The 20329-nt window shown below is 38.7% G+C and overlaps 2 protein-coding genes across 2 annotated transcripts; both read right to left on the reverse strand.

Annotated features, from left to right (window-relative positions):
• Nucleotides 1–526: 526 nt before the first annotated feature.
• Nucleotides 527–1962, reverse strand: LOC149001422 (delta(12)-fatty-acid desaturase FAD2-like). The gene has a single exon (XM_089137390.1). It carries the CDS (start codon nt 1881–1883, stop codon nt 705–707), a length of 1179 nt encoding a protein of 392 aa, XP_088993516.1. The 5' UTR covers nt 1884–1962; the 3' UTR covers nt 527–704.
• Nucleotides 1963–11135: 9173 nt separating this feature from the next.
• On the reverse strand, nt 11136–16118 carry LOC149001423 (delta(12)-fatty-acid desaturase FAD2-like). Its single transcript, XM_089136604.1, has 2 exons — nt 15982–16118; nt 11136–13724 (listed from the first exon to the last, which is right to left on the reverse strand). The coding sequence occupies exon 2, from the start codon at nt 13650–13652 to the stop codon at nt 12474–12476; it is 1179 nt and encodes a 392-aa protein (XP_088992730.1). The 5' UTR covers nt 13653–13724; nt 15982–16118; the 3' UTR covers nt 11136–12473.
• Between the last annotated feature and the right edge of the window lie 4211 nt (nt 16119–20329).

Consider the following 20329-nt stretch of genomic DNA (forward strand, 5'->3'; position numbering starts at 1 on the left):
CACCAAATAAAGGAAAGATGTAATTAAATAGAAACTAAAATATGAAGAAATATCAAATCTAATTCAAAGCTGAAAATTGAAAATCACCTAATATATGCTGACCATTATGTATGTTACCAAATTTTCTATCAATTAGATCTTATATGCTAATTTGTTTTGTAAAACTTCCATCATGGTGATTATGAAAAATTTAAGTGAAATGTGAAAGTTTCAACAATCATAAGTATGTGGTCCCACCAAATCCAAAACTAATTCTAAAATATAAGATTTTAAGGATATAATTGACATGCAATATAGTTTCTATAAATGAGGGTAATGTCATATTTTTTTACTTCTTAATTTGAAGGGCAAAATAGACATTTCATATTTGATGTTAACTGCCACTTAACACTTTAAGACACCTTTAGAAATGAGAGGGCAATAGTAATTTCATTAAGAAGGGGGTTTGATTAGTAATAAAACCAAAGTATAAGGAGGCAATAGTAATTATTCCTATTTTATTTTATTTTTTGAATAAAGTTGGGGAGTCAATATTTTCCATAAGTTCAAATAATAGTAATAATCAGACAGAAATTGATCGGGTCCTCCTTTTCTTGGTAGAAGATCCAGTCATCTTCAAGAATGAAAAGAAAGAACTCCTCAACAGTGAGCCATTATTCAGTATAATCTGTCTTGTGATTTGTGAGCCACAACTCAAGCAAAACTCAAAACTTGTTGCGGTACCAGAAGACACCTGTATCTTTTGAACCCTCATCAGGCTCCACATATGCACATTCCCTGGCCTCTCTCCACATTGCCTTGTAGAATGATGTTCCATCGAACAGGTGATATTCGCCAAGTATGGGTTTGATAGCTTTGGTTGCTTCCATGGCATGGTAATGTGGCATTGTCGAGAACAGATGGTGAGCAACATGAGTGTCGGTGATGTTATGAAATACTTTGTTCAACAACCCATAATCCCTGTCCATCGTCGCCAATGCTCCTCTCAACCAATCCCATTCCGACGAGTCGTAGTGAGGTAGAGCCAAGTGGGTGTGCTGCAAGTAGGTTATCAACACCAATAATCCATTCACAATCAACAATGGCACGCCATACATGCAGAGTACCCAAGCCAGGCCTTTGGCAGCCACGAGGCAGTAGAGCCCATATGAGACGGCGAGAATTCCGACGTCGGAGATGTATATCTGGAGGCTTTCACGCTCGTTGTAGATGGGGCCGTGAGGATCGAAGTGGCAGGCGAATCGTTCGTAGTGGCGGCCGGAGACGTTGAAGGCCAAGTAAAGAGGCCAGCCTAGAGTTAGGGTTACGGTGAGGGTGAGGACTCGGCCAACTGGGTTGTTGTTAAGATATCTGGAGTACCAAGCAAGGCTTGATTTGGGCTTGGGCACGAAAACCTCGTCGCGCTCAAGGGAACCGGTGTTGGAGTGGTGGCGACGGTGGCTGTACTTCCATGAGAAGTAAGGGACAAGGAGGCAAGAATGGAGGATGAGACCCACCGTGTCGTCCAGCCATTGGTAGTCGCTGAAGGCATGATGGCCGCACTCATGGGCGATGACCCAGACGCCGATGAGGACACAACCTTGGACTGCCCAATAAATAGGCCAGGCAACAAGGGAGAGAGGTGTTGGGAGGCGGTGGAAGAAGGTGGTGGCGAGGTAGTAGAGAATGGAAACAACGATGAGATCGTAAACGACGTAAGAGAAGGAACGAAGGACAGAGCGTTTGAAGCAATGGGGTGGAATGGCTTTCTTGATTTCGCCTAATGTGAAGGGAGGTTTGGCGTGAGGGACTCTTTGGAGGACGACATCGTGTTTTTTGTTTTGCTCCTCCTCTCCGTCTATCTTCCTTGGTGAAGTGACGGCCCTTCGACCACCGGCACCCATTGGTTGATTCTTGTGGAGAAGTCTTCTGCAAAGGAATGGGTTTTCGCACGCTCTATCACTCTCCCAGTCTCCCCTGGCGAGTTTCAATCTCAGGCGAACTATTTTGTTCCTCCAGCATCAACTCTGTATTTAAGCTTTTTTTTTTCTTTTTTCCCTCTCTCCTTGGAATGCCTTACATGGGTCCCACCACTGGGTCCCACCTAAGTAATCAACGTCGCCGTTGTACTTGTTTTGTATCGCTACTTAGTCCACGTTGCAAGTTCCATCTAGTGATTGGAGTAGTCCACGTTGCAAGTTGCATCTAGTGATTGGAGGAGGTAGATAGGGTTTTTTTTTTTTTTTTTGATGAGGTTCATCCAGCTTTACGTGCACCACGATTACAACCTCAAGAGAGATTTATATATATATATATATATATATATATATATATATATATATTAATGCATTTGATAATGTTTCTATTTTGATACTTAAATTACCAATTGCACCATAAATTTAAGTATTTCTTTTTGTGTCTTTTGAATGCAGGGTTTTTTTTTTGGTAATCAGACTCTTCATTAAATCTCAATGGACAGAGACGAAACATCAAAGCCTTCACTTGGGAGTGGATAGTGGCCATGACATCAGCCGAACGATTTGGCCATCCTTGGTAGGTGATTAGCCAACCTTTTCATGCCTGAATATGACACATTTGAGAGACTCTAAATAGGAACAGAGGTGGTGAATATCCGTCAGGATTATGGGATCAAGTTCCCTTTGTCTACTCACCTTTCCATGATTTAGAGCATTAATAACAAGTGCAATCGGATAATGAGTTTGTTGATGCCTTCATTCAAAGATTGGAGACACCGGATCGATGGCGAGGGCTGCTCCCATTTGAGTTTGTTTGTTGTCATCACTTGCTTATATCCCGTCGCCATTAGAGTTGCGTAGGACAAATCCCAATCCCTGTCCCAACTTGCAGATACGAGGCATCACCGCTTAACGTAGACCAACCGCGGCATAGGGTTTTAGCCAATGTCTAGACATGGATACGTGAGGTGGGTGTTGTGGGAGTGTTGGTTTAAGGGATTCCCAGCTAACTCGGGAGGAGCCTTATGTCCGCCCGAGCTACCTCTCCAAGCTAATCGCCTCCCGAATATCAAACTCGTTCCTTGCTTTCCCGATTTCCCAACAAGTGAAGAATACTAAACTAGTGAACATGTTATTATGTGCTTTGGTGATTTCATAACCTCCCATAAACTCTTAAGCCGGTGTCCAAAGTTTAAGTCGTGATCAGTGGAGGAATAAATGTAACTCTACTTGAGAACCAAAGTACGAGCAAATGAACATCCCAATAAAATATGTTCTCGTATCCTCATGGTGTTATGTGTGTAGGACTTGTAGGCGCATACATGTTGATCTCGTCAAAAATGTTTCAGGCCGTTGTAGGACTGCTGTGGGTAGTCCCTCGAGCACATGCTCGCCATACAAAGTGACGGACCTTTGGTAGAGTGATGCATTTCCAAATAGATTGCCAAGTTGTTTTGTCCACCAATTTCCATTTAGGTATGTGAGAAGTAGAGGCTTGATTCGTTGTTGACTAATATCTTTGTTGTTGCGGATTGCAGTGAGTAAGCACTTTTAACTGAAAATACACCTGTTTTTGCAAGCTCCCCATACTTGTTTATCTTCTTGGGGAAATAAACTCAATGGAATTCTTTTGATTTGTGTTGCTACTGTGAGTGTCAAACAAAGCATCTACTAGATCTTCGTTCCATCGTCGTTGTTGCTCATCAATTAGTTCCCCAACCAATTGAGCGCCATGGCCTTGAGAGTTTGTGGTGAAAAGGTGGTATTGTTGGGATCCAATAATCATCCCACACACTGATGTGATTACCTTTCTCAACCATCCAAAGTAGATTTTCTTTCAGAATTTCCTTGCCCATTTGTATACCGCGCCATGCCCATGATGGTTGGTTGCCCAGATGAGAGTCTAGGAAAGTGCACTTTGGGTAGTAAATGGATTTAACAAATCGAGACCAGAGAGTATCAGGTTCAGCCCACAATCGATATGCCAACTTAGTTAACAAAGCACCATTTTGTTTGCCTGATTCTTTTGAATGCAGGGTTGGCAGTTAGATCTACATTATCTCAATGGATAGAGACGTACAATTTTTGTGAATTATGTGGAGATAAGATATAGACTCTTTGGTATGTATTCTTTTCATGCGAATATACCAAGAGAATCTGGGCGACAAGACCGTTAGGACTATGAACGGAACACTTTGCCCATATATCAATTTTGCACTAGTGCAATCAAATGCTAGTCGGCTACCAACTAGATAAACCAACAACCCGATGATACATTTTTCTTTGTTTATGTCATCACTTGTTATTTCCTATGGGTTGAAAGAAATATTGTAATAATTTCTTAAAGGATATTAACCATGTCCCTTGCTCAAGCAGCCTTGTGGATTAAAATCATATTCACAAATAACATATTAAATACAACCAAATGCTGCTATGCAGGAATCTGGTAAGAATGGGTTGCCATTAGGTTGACTAGCTTCTGCTGTAGTCTTGTCTCTGGAGTTTGCCTAGACCTGGAGCAAGTGCTGCCTTTGCCTTGAACAACATGCAGCTTCCTTCCCTCTTTTGTAAGTTTTAACTCTGAATGCAGCACTTCGTCTCATATATTGAACATACCAACCTCCTCTCTAGAGGAAGAAAAAGGAAAGCAAAAGAGAAATGGCAATTTAACAGCTAATTCTAAGATATCTCAAGGATCTTGAGGAAATAACTTCTAGCATCTGGCTAGACAAGAACTTCATGACATGTATTGTACTGGCATCTGTCATCACTGGTTCAAAAGAAAGTCGCCACATTAGGATATGATATTAGCAAGTAATTTAAATCAATCATCACTGGTTCAAAAGAAAGTCACCAAATTAGGATATGATATTAGCAAGGGATGTAATTTAAATCAATCTTACGATTATATTTATTGTGTGGTTGTGTATTAGGAATCAAAAAAAGACAAGGAGAAGATACAAGTATTTACTGAAATTTGCTACAGTGAAGCCTGATAAGAAATGTTTCTAAAATATGCTTGGATGGAAATTGTTGGGCCTACAGCTGACCCATTCAATCCCTGGCCACCTGACCACGAGTCAGTTGTATTCTCTTTTCCATCTGTGCATGGCATGACCTCTCATCATGTAGGACAGCTCAAGCAGGGACGGACCCACTAAGGGGCCGAGGGGGGCCATGGGCCCCCCCGGATTTTTAAATATTTTTAATAATTCCCTTCTTATTTCACTTTTTGTATTAATTTTCTTCATTTTTTTCAGTGTTTTTCTCTTCTCACATGTGAAATGTCACTATTTGGCCCCCCCTCAATTTTGAGAATAATTTTGAAAGGTAAAATAATGGGTATAATTGTCATCCCTAGTTAAAAACTAACTCCTCAATCCCTATTTATTCTCCCCTCTCTTCTCTCTCACATCTTTTTTTCCTATTTATTCTCTTCTCTTTCTATAATGGTGGGTTAAAGAAATTTTTGAAAAAAATCTTATTAGAAATTCAAAATGCCATTCCTAATTAGAAACTAACTCCTCCTAAATCCCTATTTATTCTCTCATTCTCTATTCTTCATTTATTCTCTTCCGTTTATTTTTTCCTATTTATTCTTCTTCAACCATAAGCGGCAAGGAAAATTTGGGAAAAAAACAATATATTGTTTATATTTTTTCTTTTTCTTTTTTTGTTTTTCTTTATTAGATTTGTATTTTTGTTTCTTTATTTCTTTTGTTATTTTTGCTATTTGATTATATATTGTATCTCTTACCTAAAAAATAGTTTGCATTTGACTTTTTAGGGTTGAAAGTCTTTTTTTTTTTTTTATACTTTAATTTACCTATATATTGTTGAAAAAAAAAATTATTATCAATAATTACCTATTTTTGTCAAATATGGTGGGCCCACAAAATATGTGGGCATATCTTAATATAATAAAATAATCATAGGTGGAAGCCCCAATGGGCTTATAAGGCCCCACAATATGGCGAAAAAGTATTTGTTCTTCCCCAATCTAGACTTTCGTTCTTTGGCCCCCCAATATTCAATCCTGGGTCGGCCAGCTCAAGTAGATGGACATGGAATAAGTCGAGAATCTAGAGCATGAGAGCAACTGATGGTTTCAGATATATGTTCAGCAGATCACGGTAAGTTTCACATTTGTCCCATCAATCAAGGTAAATTTCTGTAACTTTGACTAGAATGATGAGGCATGAGGGTATTCTGCCTGCGGTTGGACAATAAATTTTACAACAACACAGGTTACACAGCCCTTCCTGGGTTGTGGTATTTCCCATGCCACTGTCATGGGACATGTCATACCAAGTACAGAAGGCTACCCTTTATCAATAGCTTAGGTTGCTATACTTTTGTAGGTAGAAATATTGTTACTGGCACAGCAAAAATAGAAATAATTGTAGTAGCACAATCAAATGTGGATCTAGACTTCCGTGCTATGGAACAAGGTACTTGTCAGTTGCTATGGCTCAAAGGTCTGCAGCAAAAGCTTGTGTTCCTGTTTGTCTCCCTATGATGTTGTATTACAACAACAATACAGCTATCAGCATTGCCCATAACCAGTTGCAGCATGACCAAGATAAGCATGTAGAAGTTGATAAGCATTTCATAAAAAAGAAGAAGTTAGAAGGGCTGGTTTGAGTTCCCTTTGTGAAGTCAGCTGGTCAGCCAGATTTGATATTTTCGCTAAGAGACTGGAAAATTGTTTCATATTTCTCTAGTTACATTGGGCATCCAGATATCTTTGCTCCAACTTGAGAGGAAGCATCAAATAACATACCCCATAATTACCAGTGGGTAATTCTTTGATTTTCTATTATGTGTGAACGGTAACACATAATCCATGGCCAATTTCATGATTCTGCTCTCTCCTTTCTTGTTATAAATAAAAAGGCTTGGTTATATAATTGATCATTCAAGCATTATAGTCATGTTTTTTTGAGAGCTCTATTTATGATACAATGCAAATTTCAACAATGATACTTAAGGGCATGATAGAGGCTGCCAAAGTAAGATTCATTGAAGCTAGATGCTTCTACGATCCGGTGGAAAAGTTATATTAGACCAAAAATCTGACCTTGAGAAAGTCATGAGTACAACTACAAGCTTGTCACAGAAAAGAGGTTATATACGTATCGTCACAAGCAGCAATAGTAAATTAAATTCTGACTCTTGTTATGTGAAAGATTACATCTCTGACCTTGCAAAGAGACTGTGTTGGCTGATAGGACAAAACCATCAACGATGAAAATAGCAGAAGATGGAATTTCCCACACCTATATGACGCAAAACCCAAATGTAATGGATAATTAGCATAGATAGAAGGCACTCAGAAAAGAAATGATAGGATACAAAAATACATACCATAAAAAACAACAGGGATGCGCATGGAACAAAATATCGCCATATCGCTACGGGGCGGACCGAAGCATCGCCCCGAAACAATATGGGCAGGATATCGCCGATTTCTCGGTGATATCTCGTCATTTCTCCCTATATATCGTGATATATTGCTGCTAAGGAAAAATTGTTCGGCAGTGTTATTAGAAACCCAACTTTTATACATTGTATTTCCATACAAACATTTCCATGTTTTGTATTTTCATCTTTTATTTATTTCCTTTATTGTTATTTGTTCATAATTACCTACCAGCATGGGATGTATGCTGTCTATATATTTGAGGTTTTCTCATATGAAATCATTCAACCATCTTCTACTATTGAAGTTGTGTCTTAATACAAACCTAATAGTAGTGTATTGGTCCGATGTTTTGAGATCCCAACAATTATTAACCCCAGTAATTAGTCCAAGCACACATATTATATTAGGATAATCCTAACAATAATACCCAACAATTTTCTTTCTTGTTTTATACCTAACAAAATGCCTTCTTAGTAAAAGTACCTTTCTTCCCAAGAATTTCTTAGTCTTGTATGAAAAAGGTTGGGATAAGAGGCTCTAACCATTTTTGGATACGCCCAATTATTTGTGCGCCCATTTATGCAACCACTGGATGGATGACATCAGGACACATAGAGGGAAATTGCTTGGACAATTAATACGCAACACCTGTAGCGAATGATCGAGATCTCGATCTCGACCGTCTATTTCCGAAAAGTGTGTTTTCAGACTTTTGAGAAACGGACGATCAAAACCAAGCACAGTGCTATGCATTTAATTGCACAACACTCGAGTCGAACTCCACACAGAGCTAGAGCGTCAAATCCGTAACATGCTTTAAAACATCTGACGGTCCAACCCTTTGTACATCAAGACGTTGTTCATCTGCTGATTGGGTGGACAGCATGGACTAAATGCAAAAAAAAAATAAAAAACCTAAATACTGAGAACCTGAAAGGTAGCTCAATTGGCAAAAGACTAACACTTCAACGTAGAAGATCAAAGATTGAAGCCCCTCGGGGCCAGAAGTGAAGTCTCACTTATATTAATTAAAAGTTCCTCTAAAGATGTAGTTGACAGGCGCGTAAAATTACTAGTCCAGATGAACCTACATGCCATCTCTAGTCTACCTATGCATTAGGAGATTTATTTATTTATTTAATAATAGAAACGTTTATCTTTTCCTTCTTTTTTTTTGGCTAAACCAAGTAGACCGCTTGTAATTATTTTGAGTAAGATTTTGATAACCAACTGTAAAATAGGCTCAGGTGTTTTGGTGATTTGTGGAATATAAGTTGAAATTTATACAAGTTTTGGCATCAAGAAACAATATTTTTGAAAGCATAGATTAGAATTAAGTAAAACACCTTAAGTCTCTAGTCTCTGTCACCAAAAATAATCTAGGGAAAAAAAACCTAACAGCAATGCGACATAAGAGGTAAAAAATTTATTCATCATAAAATCCACCAAGTGAAATACTAGTCATACTGCAGGCCTCGCGGATTTTTATTTGTGGTAGCCTGACTTGTAGCCATGCCATCTTTTAGATTTACTAGTCATACTGCAGGCCTCGCTCGAGACCTTTCAATCTAACGGTCAAGATATGTTGGGAGTACAAAGGGTTTACGCGGAGGCACCGGAAAAGGCTAATAAGGGTGTTAATTCGTCCAATGGATTGGCAGGAAACACAGAAAGCATTGATAGAGAGATTTCTATTTCTCCAAGAAGTACGCCAAAGGAAATGAGAGTGTGAGAAACCAACGATCTTCAAAAAGAGGTGATTCGGTTGACAAGCGAAGGGAGCAACACGATGAAGGTTGCAGTTTAATTTGAAGGGTGGACGTGTGCAAATTAGGTTCTCCCAGGAGAGTTTCCTTCAATAGCATGAATTGTGGGTTTAATAATGAAAATTTAAAAAATCAAAAGGTCTAGAGCGTAATATAAAAAGCTGATATTTACACTGATGCCTAGCATTTTCATCATGACCATTAGATTGAAGTTTTAACTCGTGGGATACTACAACCATACCAAGGCTCAAAAAAAAAAAAAAAACAGTCAGCAAAACCACTTGGTTGGACCAACCATCAAATGAGAATTGGGAAGAAATTTATCAAATGAGATTAAGTTTGCAGGGATTCTTCCGAGCTTATTATCTATATAAAAACCTTAAAAGGAATTCTTGTTTGCAACTCATAGTTTTGGGATTCTAAATTTCAAAGAAAAAAAAATCAAGAGGCTCTAATTATTGGGTTGAAATGGGAAACTTTCAATAGCAACTTGACAGTGCTCAGAACCGCTAATTAACAGATAAAATTTACAGTAATTTGTCCCAAGATACTCACTAAACCAAATTAGATTGGATGCTGCTGCAATTTTGGAATAATTTTTACATGTTCCATCTATTTTAACACTAGGGTTGTCCATTAGTAATACTACGTGATGGATTTGAATTGCTAAACTGATGTGCCATAGAACAATTTATTTGTTACTTTAATCCATTAATGCCCACATTACTTCCATGGAAAAGTTGTAAGAATATTTTGAAAATAATGAAGGACAAAAAAAAAATATATCAACAAATCATTAGTAAACTCGAACCCAAATCATTAGTAACCCGATTTTAAATTGTTAGTTAGCCTGAATCTAAACCGCACCAGTTCGAAACTGACCCGAAACCCTTATTTTCATTATGGACTGTATTTGAATTGAGTGTTTTTCAGCCCGAACCATTGACGCCCCTATTATAGCCGAATTTGTTGCATATGACCAATCTCATTTCTTACCATTAAAAAAAGACCAATCGATCTCATTTAATGTCTCGGAGTACCCCTACCTTTTTTTTTATTTCACATCCCTTAAATGGACACACCGTAAGATAATAGTAGGAAGTTTTGGCCAATTTCACCAAAAGTTGGAGAATTTTGCCTAGCTCGCCTCCCCGAATCAAAACACTCTTAGGAAAAAATTTTACAAAAAATCAGCGATGCATTGCAGATTTTATAATTTCTTGCGAAATTTCCTAATATTTTATGAACATACTTCATGTGTGTTGTTGTATTGTTATGTGACATGACATGTAATTAGTGGAACCCACTAGCTAGTTCTGTCAATTTCACTTTTAGACTTTTTTTTCTCATAGTAATTATTAACACCTTAAAACTCCAACTGCCAACCTAGCTTTTTATATTTTAAATTTTAAATATAAAAATATATGAACTTAAGACGACGGACCGACCTTACTAGGCGAAACTTCGTCTGATTTTTTGGCAAAATTCGTTGTTTCTCTGGTTTCACCAAAAGGCGAAATAGTGAAGTTCGTCAAAAAAACGCACCTTATAGATGTTACAAATATCTGAAAGAGAACTAGAAAATAAATATTATAACTAATATTCTTTTGAAGTTAAGGTATATATTTCGATATGTCTACCCCTATAGTCTCTCTCCCTTTGTTTTTTTGGGAGGGGGCTTAGGAATGACAATCCCTATAGTCATACTCCTCCAAACAAGGGAGCTGTGGGAGGTTTCTTATACAATGGACAAGTAGTAGTAATGGGGTAGAGGTCAAAAAATTCTGTCAGGAAGCAAAAGTTAGTTCCTTCTTCCATCACTCGTTTAGGGCAAAAACCTTTTCCAAAATATGAGGTAGAAAGGTATAAGAAGAACCCAATGACATCTCATTTATAGAAACTTTAAGGCTCACAATGACCTCTCATCTCTCATAAACTTAGTCTGACAATGACATCTCATCTATCAGTCTCGATTGAGTTTCTCAACGACATATCAACAACAAATCATTAATCTAGTCAAAGCCAGGGAATTGGATCATCTTGTTCGAGATGCGCCTAACATACCCTTCGATGCAATAATAGCCTCAATTGGGGCCAGTGCTGATCCAACAACCCAGGAATAACAGGAGATTATGACGGGTCTAGTGCCCACCTCTATGGAGCAGTGAAACCGATAATTGATACCCAATCCCCGATGCTCATTCTCCAAACACACTCCTTTGATCGCGTTTTCTCATTAAAAAAACAGGGTGTTGAGAGGCTTGGAAGTCACTTCAGGACGGACTGTTGAGCTGCAATAAAATTCATTAGATATTCGTCCAATTCGTTGGTACACTTCGATATTAAGCGAGAATTATAATTGGATTACGCTTACTGGGCTCAATTTTCCAGCCCAAAATTCATGTAGATTATCCTGGAAAAGGCCGGAGCCGAACATCTTTTTCTCCACAACCACGGGGGATGGAGGTATTGTAGAAAACTACCACCACTATGCTAGAAGCATGCCCACCCCACACCTGCTTCTATGGCATTAGAAATGGACAACCAATTAATCAACCTTGTGAAACGACCTAAGCAGCCAGTTCTCCCACCCCTCGTCCACAGACATAGCATGGGCAGGCTCGTAACAACACAACTAGAAAGGTGGGAGAATTGCAGGAGTTTCTCAGATGGAGAAGACCTGAATTCCATCTCTCCATGCTCCCTTTCATTCCAATTACCAACAAGTGCAGTGTTTCCTATTAGATAATAATAATGGAGAAAATTACAGAGATAGAGATATGGCTACACCGCTCTAGTTCAATTTCAGTGTTGAAGATTTAAAGCGCAATATTCAAGTCAAGCCCATGCCCACAAAACAATATCAGTTAAGACTGTGTACATAATTTTAATTAACAATAAAATATTATGGACAGTGGAAAACAGTACAGAAAAAAGAGACTACAAATGATTTTTCTAAAAACAGAAATAGAGGTGCAACATAGAAAAATTAACACAAACCATCTGAATGTCACGGTTCATGCCTGTCCCCTTAACAGATATCTCTTCTGTTCATTTCATACCGCATGACAAAAATCACCAAACACAACGCCACAAAGTAATGCTAAATTTCCATTTTTTTGAGTGGGTTTGGGGAATCAATATTTTCCATAAGTTCAAATAATAATAATAATCAGAAAGAAGTTGATCCGGTCCTCTTTTTCTTGGTAGAAAATCCGGGTCCTCTTCAAGAATGAAAAGAAAGAACTCCTCAACAATGAGCCATTAATCAGTGTATCTGTCTTGTGATTTGTGAGCTACAACTCACAAGACAAACATCGGCAAAACTCAAAACTTGTTGCGGTACCAGAAGACACCTGTATCTTTTGAACCCTCATCAGGCTCCACATATGCACATTCCCTGGCCTCTCTCCACATTGCCTTGTAGAATGGTGTTCTATCGAATTGGTAATACTCGCCAAGTATGGGTTTGATAGCTTTGGTTGCTTCCATGGCATGGTAATGTGGCATTGTCGAGAACAGATGGTGAGCAACATGAGTGTCGGTGATGTTATGAAATACTTTGTTCAACAACCCATAATCTCTGTCCATCGTCGCCAATGCTCCTCTCAACCAATCCCATTCCGACGAGTCATAGTGAGGTAGAGCCGAGTGGGTGTGCTGCAAGTAGGTTATCAACACCAAGAATCCATTCACGATCAACAATGGCACGCCATACATGCAGAGTACCCAAGCCAGGCCTTTGGCAGCCATGAGGCAGTAGAGCCCATATGAGACGGCGAGAATTCCGACGTCGGAGATGTATATCTGGAGGCTTTCACGCTCGTTGTAAATGGGGCCGTGAGGATCGAAGTGGCAGGCGAATCTTTCGTAGTGGCGGCCGGAGACGTTGAAGGCCAAGTAAAGAGGCCAGCCTAGGGTTAGGGTTACGATGAGGGTGAAGAGTCGGCCAACTGGGTTGTTGTTAAGATATTTGGAATACCAAGCAAGGCTTGATTTGGGCTTGGGCACGAAAACCTCGTCGCGCTCAAGGGAGCCGGTGTTGGAGTGGTGGCGACGGTGGCTGTACTTCCATGAGAAGTAAGGGACGAGGAGGCAAGAATGGAGGATGAGACCCACCGTGTCGTCCAACCATTGGTAGTCGCTGAAGGCATGATGGCCACACTCATGGGCGATGACCCACACGCCGGTAAGGACACAACCTTGGACTGCCCAATAAATAGGCCAGGCAACAAGGGAGAGAGGTGTTGGGAGGCGGTGGAAGAAGGTGGTGGCGAGGTAGTAGAGAATGGAAACAACGATGAGATCGTAAACGACGTAAGAGAAGGAACGAAGGACAGAGCGTTTGAAGCAATGGGGTGGAATGGCTTTCTTGATTTCGCCTAATGTGAAGGGAGGTTTGGCGTGTGGGACTCTTTGGAGGACGACATCGTGTTTTTTGTTTTGCTCCTCCTCTCCGTCTATCTTCCTTGGTGAAGTGACGGCCCTTCGACCACCGGCACCCATTGGTTGATTCTTGTGGAGAAGTCTTCCGCAAAGGAATGGGTTTTCGTCAGTTGATTATTGTGGAGAAGTCTTCTGCAAGAAAAGAATTGGTTGTCGTCGTCAGTCCTCCGTAAATAAATGGGGATTCAATCATTCCAAGTTTCCAACCCATTTAAAGGAGGAGAGAAAATGGAAAACGGAACAAACTGCGGAAAGATTTTCTTAGCTGGTTACAGTTTTCACCTAATAAAGGGCCTCTGAATCAAACTCACTCCCTCAATGGCTGCCAAATTGTAAGGGCCAGGATTGAACAGCAACGGTTTTCAAGATTTCATACAGACCTTACGCCATCCAACCCATTCTCCATGTGGGATGACGAGACAAATCTCCACTTGGGAATGATATATATGTGAACCGCACAATTTTTCGGTAAATTTAATGGTTACACGCCTGGAAGCCGGTCCCACAGCACAAGTTGGGGTAGTCTTCTAATCTTTTTGAACATAATTTTTTCAAAGTCATCAGAAGGCGTGGAAGGACAGGACAAGTTTGAACATGAAGCATGTCCTCTTTATTGTTTAAGTCACTTTCCTAGCACCATTTAGGCCAGTCCCTTATTGCATTAATTAGGTTCGTTCAAATCACTCTTTTCTTTTGTTTTTCTTTTTTTTTTTAATTTTTGAACAAAATACTAAGTAGGGTTTTTTGAACAAAAGCTACCATTGTCCCCGCATCCAAAAGTCTTGGTCAGAAAATTCATCAAAGCATATGGGTTGAGACAGGGCGTTGCCCACAGTTTTTTATTGGAAGCATGCAACATAGCTTCTACTCGACTCCAACTACTCACATGATTTGATTTATTTTAAGGAAAACTAAGGAAATATTTTATTTAATCGAATTAATATATCTGATAGTCTAGCCCACAAACTCCTACATCTATATGGACCACCAGGTCGGCCCAGATTACTCATCCGTATACCTATATGGGGTACACTACCGCCTTAGATGACCTCATCTCCATAGTTGTCTGGCCATTAAAAGGCAAAAGGATTACCCTAGAATTTAGACTCCCAAGAAGATAAGGAGGTATGGATCTGAGAAACAACAGATAAAAACCCTAGTGAACACAATCACACTAGATTGGGATCGTCTGCGAACCTGGGATTCAATATACCAATCATATGAACAACCTTGTTGATCTCACCAGGGTTAGAGAAAATTCTGTGTGCGGCTAGATATCCCCATCCCCATATAAAGCGCCTTCAAAAAATCGGGGCGGCAATGGAGGGTAGTAGGATGGGGACCCGCCGGCAAGAATCCGTATCCCCTTTAAAGCGCCTTTGTACCAAAAAAAAAATCTGTGTGATGTGGGACCACTTAAGTTCCCATCATTCACTGAAAACATTCAGTGCATAAAGTGGGCCCAATGGGAGGAGCACACACCCTCTGGGCGGGAAATATTCCAAGCAAGATCCCTTTTTTTTTTCCTATTATTTTATTTGAAAGAAACAGAATCAAAAGTAGACCAAATCGCAGGCTTCAAACCCGGCGAAATCATGCGGCTGCTTCGCAGTCTGAAGCGGCGGCACGCTAACCGAGCCACTCAAAAAAACCTAATGACTCAATGAAACAGGTAACCTGTAAAAAGACTAAACTACCCCTACTTTTTTTATACAGTTCCGTGAACAGTGCCATTCGTGCAAATGCCAAACGCGAAATTGTACTCGAAACTCTCCCCATGCGTGACCACTTTTTAGGCCAAAAGATTAAAATAGAATCGATTTCAAGAATCAAAGATGTACGGCGAGAGGGGAATCACAACAGAGTCCGGAGGAAAGCAAAATGCAAGATCCATGAATCCAACACAGGCAGGCGTTCCTAGAGTAAAAGATCGAAACCGGAAACATTAGAAACATCAAACCTCAGATCCTACTATCGGGGAAGATTAACGTTCCGCAATTCTGTACAAATCGTCGGTCATCTAAAAAAAATTTCCATAATGAACTCAAAACAATTATAAGATATCTCATCAACAGAAAGCCAATTCCAACTTGAACAAAACCGAATGAATCAACCACAGGAAGACTCGATGGAAATATAACTTTTAAGATTACCAGAGAACTGCTAGCTTCAAGATCAGAGATCTTGCAGAGAACAGTCAATGAAGCTAACCATTGGCACTAGATCTACCTTAAATACGACATTCTTAGGCCGTTCGATGGCTTGAATCCAGAAACAAACGTTGAAAACGAAATCAAGAACAAACTAACAATTAATTTGTGAACAACAGAATCAGAGAAAAATACAACACCACCAACAAAGATGAAAAAGAAGATAAGTAGAAGAATACCTCGAGAGAAAACTTTCCGGCGAGAGAAATCTCCCTCGCTCCTCCTTGCTATTTCCTCTCAAGATTTCGCACGCTCTATCACTCTCCCAGTCTCCCCTGGCGAGTTCTAATCTGAGGCGAACTATTTTGTTTCTCCATCATCAACTCTGTATTTAAGCTTTTTTTTCTCTCTCTCTCCTTGGAATGCCTTACATGGGTCCCACCACTGGGTCCCACTAGTAATCAACTTCGCGGTCGTACTTGTTTTGTATCGCTACTAGTACACGTTGCAACTAGTGATTGGAGGAGGCAGATAGGGTTTATTGCTTTTCGTATCGTTCGGCAGCCGGACAAATCTGACCGTTCATCATGTTGTCTTCCACGCATGGATGGTGTTGATTGTTGAATAATGACTTCGGATCGCACCCGAAGAAAATATCTAGCTTTCATGGGCAACTTGAATTTTCTTTTACCACAGTGACGATATTACCCCCATGTTTGACTCAAATGACAACACAGTCCTAGTATTGGGCGGAACTAAAATACGAATCGAAGTCGGTCAAGACTCGTTTTCGGATCTACCACTGAAAACTATCTTTGATAAATTGAAAATTGAAAATTGCTTTGATAAGTAGTGTTTATAATAAATAATTCCAAGTGATTTGGTAAACTTTGTGTCTCAGGTTTGAATATTCTCTGATCCTCTGTTTCTTACATTAGACACTGTTGTGTGCTCTTTGGCTTGAGCATGAGCGCTAGGCAAATGGAAAATAGGTTTGGCAATAAAATAACTCTTACTAGTTTTGTAATAGTTAATTAGAATGGGAGCCAATGCATGGTTAGTCAACTAATAAAGGTTTGTTAAGGATAATAACGGTTTTTTGTAGTCTGAATGCAAAATAGAAACATCACGGCAACCTTAGATTAGTAGAATCTAGAGTTGCCCTAGCCACCACTACCCCATGCGTGAAAGGCTTTAAGAATTCTACTCAAACTCAACTATTCAAGGGACTCCAGTAGATTATATCTCATCCATAAGTGGATCAGATTCAAAATTATATTAAAACACATAAGAAACATAATTCATACCAAACACAAATAGATAACTTGAATAATTCAAACTCTAAAGTTATAGTCTAAGATTAATGTTGAGCATGATTCTTGTAACTATAAATATGTAATCTATACTACAATCTCTAAATTAAAATCATAAAAGGATGAGCATTAATCGTTTATCTTAGTGATCTTAACTACAATATATCTAGACATAAGATGTGCTTCTTTGTATTCCCTTTCCCCTTGATTTGCCTTGTTTACTATTTAGGTTATTTCCACACTTTCAAATCAACGAACCATAGTGACTGAAGTTTAAGATTAGTTTCTCTTTATGGAGAATTCGCAAAGCAAATGAGAGTATTTTATTATTAGTCATCTATTTGGTATTCTCAATATTAGAGTCTTGCTTAAACTCAAATAAATAGAGGGATTGTCATCCTAAACTACGTAACCGTTTTGCCGTCACGTATGGGGCAAATTGTTGTGGGACCCACCAACTACTATTAACATCTCTCACTCGCCACAAGGTGGTGGAGTTATCCAAATGCTCTCATCAACTCTAATCCTTCCAGTGTGAAAATGGAACGTACAACCTTAGAGATGTATCTAGTGTAGGAGTGCTATTTCAAGTCTCCATCTAACTAACATAGCACGTCACTCGAAATTATCTCATTATACCCTAAACAATTTAATATACCTAGTTTCACACTCTCGATCCCTCATAGTGAGCAATGTGAGTTATTCTCATATGATGTACTCATAACTTTGTTAAATGACAAGTCGCAGGGGCAATGAGTCACATCACTGTTGGGTATAAAATAAAAAGTTTTCTCATAGCCCTTGTGCCATTTGGATTATCCCCAACTGCTTTCACAATCTTGTCTTACGAGACCGCATCATCCCTAATCCTAAGGAACAAACTAAAGTAGCATCATTGAGTGTTCTCTTCGTGACATAGTCTAAAGAAAAAGGTACAAGTAGAATCAACAAAATGTGATCTTGATGGCTCATGCATTGACGAAGTAGGGATCCATTCAATCATTCTCATCATCGGTCGATTTCAGCACATACAACAAACATGCATGCTATGACATAACTTCCACTGATAGGGGCATGTTACAAAAGGAAAGAAAAAAAATGCTATATGAATCTTAGTTCAGTTGCTACCTAAAGCGCATAACTTGATTCTTTTACAACTAGTTATCCAACAACCAAATATAAAATATTCACATTCGACTTCAACTCAAGTATTATGGAAATAATAGCATGCATGAAGACTTGATTAGCAGTATGAAAATTTGGAGAGTCTTCATGATTATGTAAAGTGAAGATAAAATACTATTTGTCATATATAATATATTATTGGGTCGGTGAAGAACTAATATATAATGTTTTTACCCAAGAAAAAAAGAACTAATATATAGTTTGATATTGTGGGAATAGTCGGGTCAAAGGTCTGAACACCAGTGTTGACAGAATGAAAAGATATTGGCATATTCAATGTAACATGAAGTTAATGTGTAATAGAAGTTTAACCAAGCACCTTATTGGTGCAATTTAGTTAAAAAAAGATCAGAGAAATCAATTATAAATTATATAATAAGATCTTTTTGTATTAAATATTTATCTTCATTTGACAATATTTTGATAATTTGATTGAAACTTTGAATAAGAATGAATACTGTGGATGTGCTTCTTTGCACAACGGTCACAATCTTCATCTGAAATCCTAGCCACCATTCTTGAAGTTCAACTCAAGGACTCTATACAAACTCAAGCTACAACCCTGATCACCAGCAACAGGAGAGTTTATATACATACAAAACTCTTCAACGAGCAGATCACAATCAACCAAAGAGTCCTAATAAACTTGTAAACATGAACAGTAACTTTGTAAATACAATTGTAAACAACCATTCAAAATAGTGAAAACAAATCATTTATCAGATGGAAGTACGTTTGCATACCAGCAATAAATCTTCTTTTTCTTTTAAACACACTTTCCATGGGTGTGATTGGAATGGGTCATGTTTTTTGAATGATCATGAAAAGTAAGAAAAATCTACCTTTTTTTTTAATTTTTTTTTAAATCGATTTTAACATGAATCATGTGAAGTAATGTTTTGAATAGCAATTCAACTTTAGTGCATTTAATGTGTAGCACTGTGCTGCCAACTGTCGAGATTTAGTTTCGACCATCTGTCTCGCTTTCAACCAGTTGTAAAAAGGACAATTGATATCGAAATCTCAGCCGTTGGCAGCTGATGCTACGCATTAAATGCGCAACATTCAAGTCTCGTCCTTGACTAGAGAGTTTGCATTAGTCAATGAAGAAATATTTTGCGTAAACGTCATGGCTGAGCAACTCATGGTTAGTGTATGTCCCACTCGAACGAAATTTGATTGATTTGATCTTGGGCACCAAGATTGACAAATGCCTAACCTAATTATGGCTAAACCCCAAAGACCATTATACTTGTTCCTTGAACCATTGAAATAGAGAGAAGGATGGAACTTGTAAGAATAAGAAAATGACATTATCATCTCACCTTGACAAATACCAAAAACCCCTCTTATAACTGAAAAGGACAATATTACTATTTCGTGCTAATTAAGAACCACTCCAACTACACCCAATCCCATAACTTTGTTGTTAAGTCATCCAAAAAAACAAAATTTTCTTTCTTGTAATATCCAACAAAATGCCTTCTTCCTTTGTAAAACTACCTTCCTTACAAAAACAAATTAACCTTCTTTCCAAGAATTTTGTAGTTATCCATAAAAAATAAAAAAAAATAGAGGTTGGGGAGAAGGGGTTCTAACCATTTCAACAATAATTGGAAGATATCATATACATTTGATAACGTTCTTATTTTGATACTTAAATTACCACTGCACCTAAATTTAAGTATTTCTTTTTGTGTCTCTTGAATGCAGGGTTGGCAGTTAGATCTACATTATCTCAATGGACGGAGACGTACAATTTTTATGAACTGTGTGGAGATAAGACATAGACTCTTTGGTATGTTTTCTTTTCATGTGAATTGATGTGTCTCAGTTATTATTGTGATGCCGACTAAGCCCCTTCGGGTTCCCAAGACGATGAGTCCTGCAAGAAAGGTTAGATGAGGGCCGGCTCATACACCTGACAGCCGACTCCGATGGCTAGTTAGACAGTGAACAGATTAAGATCCCATGCAAGAGTTACACAGGATTATGTTCAGAATGTATTGGATGCTCACCAGAGGTGAATCCTTGCTTTTATAATGTATGTATTACATTTTCTGTGTTGGGCAGGTTTCTCGTCGAGAAC

Source organism: Hakea prostrata, chromosome 10 (genome assembly GCF_041222555.1).
Source record: "Hakea prostrata isolate BN-2017 chromosome 10, UWA_Hpros_2, whole genome shotgun sequence".
Lineage (NCBI taxonomy): Eukaryota > Viridiplantae > Streptophyta > Magnoliopsida > Proteales > Proteaceae > Hakea > Hakea prostrata.

Coding starts and splice junctions, on each gene's coding strand:
- LOC149001422 (XM_089137390.1), bottom strand. CDS start 1,883: ATGGGTGCCGGTGGTCGAAGGGCCGTCACTTCACCAAGGAAGATAGAC.
- LOC149001423 (XM_089136604.1), bottom strand. CDS start 13,652: ATGGGTGCCGGTGGTCGAAGGGCCGTCACTTCACCAAGGAAGATAGAC.